The sequence below is a fragment of the Rutidosis leptorrhynchoides genome, unplaced genomic scaffold (genome assembly GCF_046630445.1).
Source record: "Rutidosis leptorrhynchoides isolate AG116_Rl617_1_P2 unplaced genomic scaffold, CSIRO_AGI_Rlap_v1 contig531, whole genome shotgun sequence".
NCBI lineage: Eukaryota > Viridiplantae > Streptophyta > Magnoliopsida > Asterales > Asteraceae > Rutidosis > Rutidosis leptorrhynchoides.
The window spans coordinates 1-13897 of NW_027266759.1; the positions used below are offsets into that span (position 1 = coordinate 1).

A 13897-nucleotide genomic window follows, 5' to 3' on the forward strand; every position below is an offset into this window, starting at 1 on the left:
CGGGAACACTGACCAGCCGCGTCTATAGGAGTCGAAACCGCCGCTGAATCCCGAACGCAAGTTGAAAGGCGAGGGCGCCCGGTAAAACCCAGCTCTGGAATTCGCGAGGCTCTTGAGCGGCGACCGGAGAAGGGCATTCGAGTAAGCCGACGCCGGGGCCTTTCTCGCCAGGAGCCGCCATGATGCGTTGTCGCGGAAGAAGGAACGGGGCAAAGAGACGCCGAGCTCGGCGCGGCCCGGCCCGCAACGGCGGACCGTCTCAACGTCGGCTGCCGTCCGTGAATCCTTTGTCGCCGGTCCCCATTTTGGAAATAAGATATCCAAACAAGGTAATTTTCTTCAACTAAATTTCGTCTCGATACCATTTGCTTAAATTGGAATATTTGATGTCAATAGTGATTTCATTAAGACTTTAGGCATTATCCAATAGGATATTATTGATAAAAAAAATCGCTACAATTACTAGTTCGATCAATAAGATTTCGGATCATTTTTTTATTTATGTTGATTTTTTGGGCATTGATGATATTTTAGCTTTAAAATTATTATAATTATTAATTTGATTCATAAAACTTTAGATTAATTTTTTTTTCTTATATGTTGTGGTGTTTAGGGTTACAATAATTGTTAATTTAATTCGTGAGATGATGGATTATCTTTTCAATTATTTTATACCTTTATTTGAATTCTCGACGAATATCTTTAATGAATTGGATATAATGCTTATGTTCGAAAATTGCTTGTTTTGGAAAACACCCAAAAAAATCAAATTGTGTATTAGATAAGATAGTCTCCTAAATTAGGATTGCATGTTTTTAGATTAGATTGCATGTTAGAATATATACGATTTTTCGATAACATTGCCTAGTTTGAATAGGATTGCATATTTAGATAATTCTAGAATAAATTAGAATAGATTCTAGATAGCATTTTCTTTCATAGATAGGGTCTCAAATAATGCTTGTATGTTTAGATAATGTTACATCTTTAAAATAGTTTTCAAAGATAGAATAGGGTTTAGATCAAATTAATCCCTAAATTATATTAGACAACTATTTATTTTAGATAATTTAATTAGGATTTCTATTAATGTCGAATTTTAATATAGAAATACAACATGTTATATAGGTTAAAATTTCAAGACGAGAGAAAATCCAAAAAATAATTGCTTGCTTTAGTGTGTTGAATTCATTTGGTGCAATTTATTTAATTCATTGAGTCTTTAATAATGTTTGTGCACTCGCATGATCAATTCATTGCATGATAGTAATTCAGGCAAAAAACAATTCAAACTGCCTGTAGAGATATTTTTGACAATAATAAGAATAGTATCGAAATGACACTAATAAAATCTAGTATAACTAAGTCCCCGTATCCATAGTCTCTAATTCGTAAATCTAAAATAATTATCTCATTATTTTACTTAGGTGTTTTATCGACTTATCATAAACTGATTAATAGAGATTACTAAATAAAATTCATCTCCATGTTAAGAACTTAGATTCCTAAATAAAATTCATCTCCATGTTAAGATCTTAAATCTTATATCACGAACGTAGAAGATGCCTCTACTAGCTCATTCCGAATGAGTTGCCTGAGTTGCCATTTCCCTGTGACGACTTCAATCGAGCGAGAGGGGGAGGCGTACGAGGAAATCAACTCGATGGCTTGTCAGCATGTGGGAGTTTGGGTTGGCTAATTCTTCTAAACTCTGTTTTCGGAGTGATTGCAATTGAATTTACTCTTTTTCTTCTGCGTCTTTTGCTCCTCCTTCTCCTCCTCCTCCTTCTCCTTCTTCTACTTTTCCTTCCGCTTCTCCTTCTCCTTCTCCTTCTCCTTCTCCTTCTTCTTCTTCTTCTTCTCCTCCTAAATCGGGCTGGCATGTTCATTCATGCCAGCACAAAGAATTTGAGTATATGGACTGGGGTTTCATGTAAAAGTGACGGTTCATAAAACTGTAAGACAGCGACCAACAAAGTCGAACTGAACGGCAAATGGTAAATTCACATTCCGAACCCATTCAAGGTTGCAAATTTCTTTCGTACTTTACAAATTGAACATTCCCTTAAGACAGATACAACCCTCTTTCTCCGCATTGGCTTGCTTTGGAACATAAATATGGCATTTCAATGTCAAGAAGCAGAACTAAGACGGTCAGCTTGCTTCATTGGTCCGCTCTCGGAAGAAACCCAGAAACAAATCCAAACTTGTATTGGATGGATCTGAACTGAAAGATTGAACAACCAGCGTTGAAATCCATTATCCAAACTCTACTTTACGATGCAGTTTAAGAACACAGATATCCATACAAACATGCATCACATAGAGACACCCAAATCTAGGGGTGTAAGAAATGCATCGGGATTATACCAAGCGCCCTCAAGATCGGAGCGGAGGTTACATCAATAGTTAAAAATGCTGCTAAAATAGAGGACGAGAAACAGCACACACGTACATAATACTCATATCTATATCACCAGACAGACATCCGAACTTTCAGGTGCAGCAAGGGATGCCGTCGTCATTATCTTCATAGCCCTCAAGATTGGAGCGTCCGTGGATTCCTCTCCTGAGCTTACACAGTCGACGGGTGAGTTCTACGCTCTTTCTCGGCCCAGTCCACCCCTCTTTTGGATTCATCGGCAGCATCACGTCGTCCTGCTGACGGGGGTACTCGGAGAATACCTCTTCGACCGAGGGTGTGCCGAACGAGCGGAGCTCGCCCTTTGGGGACGGCGCAATGACGGCAACCCGAGTGCGGTGAGCGAGCTGAGAGCAGAGGCTTTCTTGACGAGGCCGTCGCTCCTCTTCAAGGACGCCAGTCGCACTTCTTCGGGTAGTCGATCTAGTCAGTTCCTATTCGCCGGGAGCGAGACATTTTCAGTGGAGAGAGAGAGGGTGGGGGGGTCGAGGGTGTTTCTTTGTTTTCTTGAGGGTTTAGAGGAAAGAAGAGGAGGGCGGTTTTACAGGGGAGAAAAGGGAACAGCGGAGTCATTCAGATGCTTGCGGCGGAAGCAAAGCACCCAGAGCACTTTACGATCGAACAATCTTAGCAGCAAAGCAAACGAAGCGATAATGCAGGGACAATCCCGCGACGATCGTAAAGCGGGTCAGCAATCGATTTCGGGTACTCACCATTTCGGCCCGCACGACCTCCCTCCCCTCGTCCTCCTTCAGCTTCCTCCACTCCTCGCCCTTGGCCCTCCTCCTCGTCCACAATCCCCTCCCCCTCTCGCGCCTCCGCTCCTTCGATCATCTCCTGATCCCAACCCACACCACCGCCGTCCTCCACATCGATCGTACACCGCTCTGCGTGCTTTGCTTCCGCCTCAAGCATCTGAATGACTGCAGTTCATTTTTTCCCCTGTAAAACTGCCCTCTCTTACTTTCCTCAAAACCCTTCAAGAAAACAAAGAAACACCCCCGACCCCCGACCCCCACACCCTCTCTCTCTCCACTGAAATTGTCTCGCTCCCGGCGAACAGGAACCGACAAGATCGACGACCTGGGAAGTGCGACGTGTCAAGGGTACCCAATTTATAGAAAGCACCATGGGTTTCGACTGACGTGAGAGGCTCCGTCATCCAATAAGACAACTTCTCTCGTCTTTAGTTAAGGAATTTTGCAATGCATGGGGATATTCTTTTGATCTTTTTTCTTATTTAGGTGCCACTATCCTTCACCGTATGTCATAAATTCACAAGGTGTTAAACATGAAGTTGAAGGAGATACTGAGACAAACTACAAATGAAAATACGAGCCATTTCAAAGGTAAAAATATCATTCCATTTGGAGGAAAACCTATCGAGCTAGAGAATTAATCCACATCAGTCAAGGTTGGTTTTGGCGGTGGTAATTCTGGAGTTTCTGGAGTTAGGACGTAGAAAAATTGAGGACAATTCTCATTTTGCATCCTTTCCACTTGGTCTATGTAGATCGCCGAGTTAGGCGATTGAACTTTTCGCTTGTTTAGTAAGATGCTCTTGCCTTTCACAATGTGTGAAATTGGTAATTTGCACAGTCAATTCTTTTTACCACGTATACCTAACGTGGTGTTTAAAAGTAATTTAATAAAAGAGTCGATACAATGAAGAATCTGCATGGATTAATCAAACATGCTATGACATTGATTAATAACATGTACGATGGAAAATAGAATAAAAGGCGAGGCCAACAGGGGACTACAACGCTCAATGAAAGGAGCCGACTCATGTTGTATGTCCTAATTTGGAAAAATATTACTCATCCCTTCCTTTCTGCCTCCCCTCCTATTTTTCTCAAGCATAATCACATCTCTATAGTGCCGTTAGCAGTCCTCTTAATTTGGAAAATGTCCGTTTGTCTCTTCCTTCATACTCCAATCATGGTGAAACTAAAGTCGGACTTGAAATAAGGATTGCTTTCCTTTTAACTCTTTCTTAGTCTTGGAGTCATGTGCCCTTGGATTAGTTTCATCTTTCTTATTTAAGACTAATGCAATTTCATGACAAATTATTTTGCATTCTTTTGTCTCTTTTCTTGATGATTGTTTTGGTGCACAAGAGCAGCCACTTGCCTCTCGCTTTAAATCATCAAGTTCATAGCCACATTCATCAAAACACAATCTTCCCACACACCGAGGATTTTTGGTATGTCATAGAAACTAAAGAGCACCAAAGAGTAAAATATTGAGACGACCTAATATATCACATCAATGATAAATCTTAAGAGTAAAATATCATCCAATGTGGAGAAAAACTTGTCAAGCTACAGAATTGATCTACATTGGTCTAGTATGTGCTTATGGTAATTTTGAAGTTGGAAGTTGAAATTTCAAAAGATCCTAGTCTTCTGTCCTTTCAACTCGACCTATGAAGATCGTCGAGTTAGGCACTCGAATTTTGTTAAAAAGTAAAGAAATCATTTTAAATTATAATATTCAATCAAACAAAAGATAAGAAGAAGGAAAAAAAAAAAACATATTAGGACAATGAGGGAGAGAGAACTCATCCTAAAACCACCTTGCCACCATCATAGATACTGAGCATGAAGCCTATACGATGAATAATCAATGTGACTTAATCAAAAGATACAACAACATCGGTTACTAACCGTCCACTAGAATATAAATCTGATATATGCACCGGAAGTCTTAAAACTTATCACACCAATATAATTAAATCCTAAAACTTACAAGAAATACAATTAAATTCTAAAAATTGTCAAATTAGTGCGATTGAGTCATTTCATTAATTTCATTCGTTTAAACTAACGAAAAATATTGATGTGATTATTTTAAATATTTTCTTTCTCTTACATGATTGGAAGATATTCCACCCCCATTTTTTTTTCCTTTCCTCTCCATAGACAGGTCGATCACCTCCTTTTCCGACAGTGACAATCCTACTCTCTTTAGTGCACCGAAAGAGTTTGGCTCTTTTTGCGTCTCCTAATTTGGAAGATCCTCTGCTCCCTAGAGAGATTGTGTCCCCACCCACCTTGGAAGATCAGATAAAAACTTAATAAAAAGATAATGCGAACTTTCTAGATGGCGGACAAGCGACCGTTAAGGTCGGAAGCCATCCGTGGTGCGCCCAGTGAAACACGACGCAACAACACGCCACAACACCGAAAGACGACGCCATTCCATCGAACAGACGAGGTTCCAATAGAGGGCAGAGCAAAGAGGAAACATTTGGATTCTTAACTAGGAAGAGTCAAATGTCAAACGAAGAGAATTTTGTCAGTGGTTGAGTGAACGCCCGGTGAAAATGGGGAGGGAACGTGGGTTTGTAGGTCCCCATGTGCCGCCGTTGACAGTCTTCTCCTTCACCCAATCGAGTCACTCTTTGTTTTGTTTCCTGTCGGGGGGAAATCCCTTATAATTCACCTTTTTTACCCTTTCCTTTTGTTTACGCTAAAATTGACCGGACCATCGACACGGGCAAACACATGAACATAAATGATCACGTGACTAATGTGTGAGGATTATTATGCACATGACATCTTGCGAGCCATAGGGATTAGTATTACTAATCAGAATTGACACACATTAATGAAGCATATTGACGAGGATTGCTAATCGATTGTTGACATACGATGACGAATGGCTAATAATTATGGGTACCAAGAATCGAGATCCTGAATATATATCGATACAAATGTAAAGGAGAGCCAAGTTTGGCCAAAGTTTTTTATTTATTTATTTTCATACCAAGGCAAATTCACAATGAACAACCCCAAAATTCAGAATGCTATAAACGAGATTTCATAATTAAGCTATTAACCAAATTTTAGATAATCTTTTCATTCCATTTTTTTCTAAATAAATAGATAAATTATGTCTTTTCATCACTTTTTACCTTTGTTTTTATGAATATTATGATATTATCATTAAGTATATTTTAGGTTATGATTTCTATAATAGTAAAAGTAAAATCCCTTGTATCATATACTTGATGTTTAGCTAATAAAATTAAGAATACACGAAACATATAAGTTTAAAAATGTTATCTATCTAGTGGACGATTTCTCCTTGAAGTTCTCTTTGAAAGTCTCTCATATAAGGTAAACCATGTTATATTCCCCTTGAGCTATTAGGAAAGAAATAGAGAAATACCGATAAGATTGTTGAGCTCATCCTGTTTTCAGAGAGGCATTTCGATGCCAAGTACTACGATTCCTGTGGCAACTACATGGTGTTTGGATAAGAAATATTATGAAGAAAAGCTGCCACTCTGGTGTACAAAGAGATGTTTAAACTCTTAGGCTACATCTTGTACCATACGAGAAACTTGCAGGATGCTGTAAATATAGTTGAAGAGTGCATGCAAGTATTTCTCAACCAATGCACCTTTATGAACTATTTCAGGTGTGGTAGGGAAGCTCATCACAATATTTTGAATCGAAATTCTAAAATGTCGGTATGTTTGTCTAAATTAAATTTATGATTTTTTTTTCTTTATACTCTCTTCGAGAATTGAATATGGAACTTTGAATAAAATATATGAGCAAATACTTTGTAATTTCATAAGAGGTCGATATTTCATGTAAAATAGTTGTGATGGTTGCAACATTTGATTACAGGAATAAAAAGTTTTGAAAATAAAAGACACTCTAAATAAATTATAAAACCCGATTATTATTATTTTTCTTAGAATTTCACCATTCTCATGGTTCAATTTGCTACTTCAGGCATCTTCTCGTAAATTTATAAGTAGACAAAACCCACCTAAATTTCTAAATATCATGTAAAGCACGATAGACACTAAATGGTCGTATATCTAGTTTTTTTTTTTTGGTCATATATCTAGTTTATGAGCTATATTTTTGTCCATTCACAACTAATGGCAATTGAATGACACTTCCTCCAATTACTCTTGTGATTAGTGGATTATAAATTGCGAACATTGTCCCCATGCAAAATTAAACAAATATAAATATAGGTGATGTCCGTCTCTATACCCCACCATCAAATTAATAGTTGAAGAAAACTTGAAAAATATGATCCAATAATTACTGTTATCAGCCATTCCCTTTCAGCTTAAAATAATCAAAGATTATCGCACATACATGATTCGCTAGCATTTAACATTTTTATCATAAAACAATTCGGTGTAGAAATTAATATGATTTTGCGTAAACAGAAAGCACCGGCGTAAAGCACAAGAACCATGGGAAGACCAATTACAGAACCTAAATCCTGTATTTCAAACCCAACAGGAATTTGACGCCCAGATGAATAATAATCATCTGTAAGCCGAGGAAACATTATCTTTTTCTAAAAAAAAATGTGTGTGACATAGCTTTTCTGAGAATGGTCATATGTTTCTAGTAAACCGACCCATGTAAATAACTTGCTATGCTTTGGGAAGAGCATCCGCGAAATATGACAGTTGTGCAACAGAAGCTTACTACCAGAAATAAATATACTTTGCGTATCCTTATACAACCTGCACCATTGCCCATCTTGACAGATACTTTCACATCAAAGTGCTCTACTAACAGAGTGAGCGACAATGACTATTAGGCTCATACTTCCCAGTGCGGAATCAACAAAAGATATTCGCAAATATTTCAGGCCTTGCAAGCAGCAAACATATACCAGCGATGTCTAAAAGCTAATGTGAACTATGAACTGTGCAAAGATTGTCTAATTGTGTACGTCAGTTATGCTGCTGCCATAGTAGTCATGGTGCACATGCCTTTTCGCACAAATTAAAGAGCTCATCATCCATTGTTATGTCATCTCTTTCAGCATTTCACAAATTCTCTGGACCCATTTCTGCAATAAAAGTTTTCAGCAACACCTTGGAGGCAATAGCCTTGACACCCCCTTCATAAAAATGAAGAAGCGGGAAAAATAAATTAGTTAGCCATGCCATGCCATGCCGAAATTAATATTAAAAGCCAAAGATTTAAAACTGCCCTTTCCTGAGTCGGGCCCATGTGAGAGCTGCAACTGCAGCTCCTCCCAAGTGAGCTGATCCTGATATCTCACTGTCTCCCTGAACCAACCAAAGTATAGGATTACAACTCTAGACTTGTTGGTCCGAAAAAATTATACAGGTTTACAGGTACTTCGTACACAACAGATTCAGAAAATTTCCTCAAATGGGAGAGGACAATTCTGACGCTCGTGCACTAACAAAGTCTCTCTTTTTCTTTGACTAAAAAGCCAACGCTTTGTTGGTAACTTGATAAGTTACAGAGCCATAATTTGCGATCTCTATCTTTCACAAGTTGCAAGCTATTCTAAATTCAGATTTAGTAAGCTCATGCTGCGTTACTAGCAAGACTGCTCATTCCCGACCATCGCCGAGGGCATCTCTTTACAAACCATTCTGAGTTCTAAATTAGGAGAATGTATATCGGTGATATACCATGTCATTGACGATGTGGTGTCACATTGACTCACATATCATAATGTTCACATAAGTAATACGAAGAAATCAGCACACTTGATATCATCATTGCAGGAGATACTTCTTTATAATATTTGCTGGAATCATGCTTTACACTAGTTATCCTATCACTATACATCGATATTGACGACACTACAACATATCGATCGTTCATCTAGATCCCACCGAGGGATTAACTAACCAAAATGTTGATCATCATAGAAATAGAGAGGTAATTCAGCCAAAAAAACTAGCTGATCCCATATAAAGTAAAAAAATAAAAATAAAAAAAGAGTCGTACATACCTGGATTATCCTCAACACATCTTTGCCAACCAGAAAAATTCCCTAACAAGTAATTAATATTTGATTCAGAGAGATATTGAAACTGACCCCCCAATAAACAACTTTTTTTATCAAAACCGCAGAAGAATTACCAGTAAGATGGCAGGAACTGGAATGATAAAGTCGAAGTAGAGTGTGGCTTTTGGAAAGAGAAATATATCAAGCAGCATGATAGCATTGACAGCTCCGCTAGCCCCCCCCCCCCCCCCCCCCCGAAATGGACATCACAAGTCAGATAAAACTCAAGTATTCAACATGCCAGTTGAATTACAGAAAAGTTGCAGGTTTAGAGGCTCCCTAAACTGAGCCCAGGACCTTCCAGGAAATATTATCACACTTGCAGCACCAAGAAGTATGCCTTACTTCTGATCATGTCTACCAGCATTATTTTGGATTATAGATAACGCACCTCAGCATGATGTGTGAAATATAAAAAGGAAAAATGACACAAATGATCCTTGAACTTTGACTCAATGTGCAACGTGGTATGAACTTTCAATTTGTTCAATGTGGTCCTTGAACTTTAGTCTAATGCTCAATGTGGTCCCTGAACTTTCAATTTTTTCAATGTAAGTTATTGAACTTTTAGTACAGGTTCAAACTAGTCCCTAGACTTTATAAAAATGTTCAAAGTTTAATATAGGACAACATTGAACATTTTTATGCAGTCCAGGGATTAGGTTGAACATGTACTAAAAATTCAGAGATCACATTAAACAAATTAAAAGTTCAAGAACCACATTGAACAAATTGAAAGTTCAAGGACCATTTTTCACATTGGGCCAAAGTTCAGGGACAATTTGTGGATAAGAAGCGCTATTTTATGTTTTGGGACTGGAAACTGCAATCACCCATCTCAAAGTAAAGCACAACTTTTCTAGACCTGGTCACATTGTCAACATACTCACATTCCAAGACTTCGAATTAACTTAAAGTGGACATGATGTGACTGGTGAATAAACTTGAAGGGTCTATGCTGAACATTCCTTGACCCTGCAAAGTTTGAGGTAATCAAAATTTGCATTAGCTACAAGTCCACAAAATAATTCTGCACATATTTCCATAAATTCATTTTACCTTCGACTGTGAATGCATGAAAGCATGGTGCACCAAATAGAATATTGAACCACCAAAAGCCCCAGCCAGATACAACTTTAACAAGAATTCTGGTCCAAAATTTCTCCCAATCTAACCATACAACCATTTGAAAGATACATAATTAATCAGAGAAAAATAAAAACACAAGATATTATCTGTCAAATAGAAAAATCAAACAACAAAAGTTAAAAATCTACTTATGCTGAGGCACAAGACCACAAACGGTACAATTCTACCAAACATGTTTCCAAAAAAAAAAAAAAAAGAGGTCCCCATCATAACCATAAACAGAAGAAAGAAATCTCTGCCTCTCTCTCTCCCTCCCTCCAGAAAACTTGCCATCCTTCCATGAAAATTGCATAAAAGTTATAGTCTTTCTATTGTGAAAGCTTCAGAATCTAAATTAACATGAGCATTGTGTAGCCAGAAAAAATAAAACTTTTAACGAAAAAGGCATCTTATCTGAAAGGAAATAAGAAGATGAAAAGGTATTAAGTCATACATTGTACCCGAAAAAGTAAAGTCCAATCATGTTGTAAATTAAATGCTCCATAAACATATGGCTGAAAGCAGAAGTTATCAGCGTGTGCAGACGACCACTCTTAACGTTGTCTAAGGAAATCTGCACCAAAGAATCACAGATTAAGTAAGATTGAGAAATGAAAATTCATAATTTAGATCAGCGTCTTCAGCTCTGGTCTCATTGGAGGCCTTTAATTCCAGGACAGAGATCTTACAGTGAAGTTTTTCATCATAAAACTACAATCAGCAATCTGCCATAGCATAAAAACAGCAACATTTGTAACTATCAGCCCCAGAACCACATGTCAACTGTTAGCCTTCTAAACCATGATTTCCTGTGGATAGGAAGACAAAGATACCATGGAAAATTATGCTTTAGCTACGCAAACCGACAATCAAGTGAACTTGAATTATAATAATATATTTTCACCGGATAGTCGAAACCACAATTCCTAACCTAGGAAAGTCGATGAACGCTCAGTTGTATGGCCCTAGAAAGCAGCTTAAGCTAGCCCTCGCCTTTTGTTAGGTTTGTTATGAGGACCAATAGATACAATTACAAAGCATTCTTTTAAAGTGGCCATGAAGTGGCACCAGACGAAGCGATCACCTAAAATACTGTATTAAACTAGTCTTCCTTTTCTCTGTCTGTCACCTAGGCTAAGAAACAATAGAATTTACAAGTTTGCTATGATCTTCCTTTTATTTTTCTTGCACTATACCATTCACTCTCTGATTGTTAAGCATGCCCCAAAGCTACCATATGCTGCGCGCAAGATCACAAAGAGGACAGCTAAAAGCAATTGATTCATTGATATTTTCATTGCGAGCGCTGAGAAATCCACTTGGCCTATCCTTATGCCAAATGTTGAAACTGAACCCACTCTGACAACTATATTTGGTTTGAGTCCTAATAGTGCAACAGGCAAATCATGATCAAATTAGAATATGAGACTGAAATTGAATGGCAAATGGTAAATTTATATTCCGAAACAATTCAAGGGTGTAGATTTCCTTTCATAATCCGCAAGTTGAATATTTCCTTGGACAGATATAAATCTCTTCTCTGCTTTGGCTTTTTCTGGAACATAAAGATGACATTCTAATGCAAGAAGCAGAACTAAACAAAGATAAGGGAACGGAAATTCACCCTTTTCGTTCATTACCCCCTCACATAAGAATTAGAATCCAATGAATATAGTTAGTTTGAAAGAAGGTATAGCTCATAGCAGTTTTCAGTAGCAAGACAAGGACAAACAGTCATCTCTCTTCATTGGTCCACTCTCGGGAGTAAAGAAAAAAGGTCGGTTCAGTAATGGAAGCCCCTGAAATCCCAAGCAAAAAGCAAATGCAGAGGATCCATCAACAAATTCCCATCAAACAAATCCAAACTTTGTTAGATACGATCTGAACTGAAAAATTGAACAACCAGCGTAGAAACCCATTTACCAAATCTCTATGTAATCATCATTATCTCGCCCCTAGAGATACAAAACCTAACAAAGATCAAGAATTCCCCAAAACCAAGAATGACAAAAACAGAGAACGCTGGGGAACACTGACCAGCCGCGTCTATAGGAGTCGAAACCGCCGGCGAATCCCGAACGCGAGTTGAAAGGCGAGGGCGCCCGGTAAAACCCAGCTCTGGAATTCGCGAGGCTCTTGAGCGGCGACCCGAGAAGGGCATTCGAGTAAGCCGACGCCGGGGCGTTTCTCGCCAGGAGCCGCCACGATGCGTTGTCGGGGAAGAAGGAACGGGGCGAAGAGGCGCCGAGCTCGGCGCGGCTCGGCGCGGCTCGGCCCGGCGACGGCGGAGGAGGCGCAGAGGCGAGAATGGCGAAGAGACGAAGACATCGAAACTGCGGCGGCGGCGGCGGCTGTCGCCGAGAGCTTTCTTGGACGAAAAATTATGGCATTAGTGTACACTTTTTTATCATGTCATGGGTTTCATTAAATTACAAACCAGACAAGACAACTTCTTCCGTGTTTAGGTACAAAGAATTTTTTATTATAAACTTATCCTTTGGGGTTTTGCTTGATAAATATTTCCGTATTAGGATTAGAGAAGGATGACGATAATTGAAAATTGCGTGCATCGTGCTCTCCTCGTGCTTTTCGTGCATCGCAGCGCCCCACGAGAAAATATCAGGTGGGTTGGTCAAATGTAAAAGTCATTCAGAAGTCGACGCCGACGCGTGCGCCACGTGTAACTCGCGTTCAGCGATTTAAAAATTTGCTTCCCTCTCTTTTGCTCTCTCTCTTGTAGACCTGGCCCACCTCTGCCCTCCTCTGCGACGCGCTCTCTCTCTACAGATGTGACCGCCCAGAGCAATGTGACTACGAGGTGGAGTATGCAGATGGCGGCTCTTCTCTTGGTGTACTTGTAAAGGATGTCGTTTCTTTCGAGTCCTACAGCAACGGCAGGGTTCCTAGGCCCGTTAGATTCGATTTTGGAAAAATACCCTTAGAGAATACAAATATTTTTGAGATAAATAGATTTTTTGAAATGCTAAATTATTTGATAAACTATAACTGAAAAGTATTTTAGAAAAATGTAAGACTGTTTGATAAATATATATTTGAAAAACCCTTTAGTGTGATCAAATTAAGCTTTTTAGTTTTAGTATTTTTAAAATTATAAAAAAGAAATAATTACTATATAACATTTTACATTTTCATGTTGAGAGTAATGTAAAAAATATATATTAATAAATTTATTTAAAAATTATATTAAAAAAAATTGATTATAAATTAGATGCAAAGCTCAATTTTTGGCCTAGGGTTCTTTTAGGTTTGTTTTCAACTTTGAATAATTTTTTTTTAATTATTGTAGTATTAATCATCTTTGTTAATTAATGATCATTCTAGTGTATTGATAAAAAGTTGGGCTATTAATTGTTAGAAGATAAAAATGACATAAAAAAAAGGTGAACCCAACATTTGCAAAAGGTTTTTATTATTTTTTAAAAATATAAAAATAAAATCCGATGAAACTCCGTCGCCGATCAACAGCGGTTGGAGTGTGGAGAAGATGATCAGTTAAAAAAAAAA

General features: G+C 38.3%; 1 protein-coding gene across 1 annotated transcript; it reads right to left on the reverse strand.

The window, feature by feature from the left end:
- Positions 1–8396: 8396 nt before the first annotated feature.
- On the reverse strand, positions 8397–12533 carry LOC139884301 (RHOMBOID-like protein 12, mitochondrial). The gene is given in 10 exon segments (XM_071868351.1): positions 8397–8486; positions 9188–9229; positions 9319–9437; positions 10189–10219; positions 10304–10414; positions 10827–10946; positions 11062–11150; positions 11153–11181; positions 11607–11756; positions 12343–12533. Coding segments are annotated over 10 exon segments (972 nt in total).
- Positions 12534–13897: the final 1364 nt, after the last annotated feature.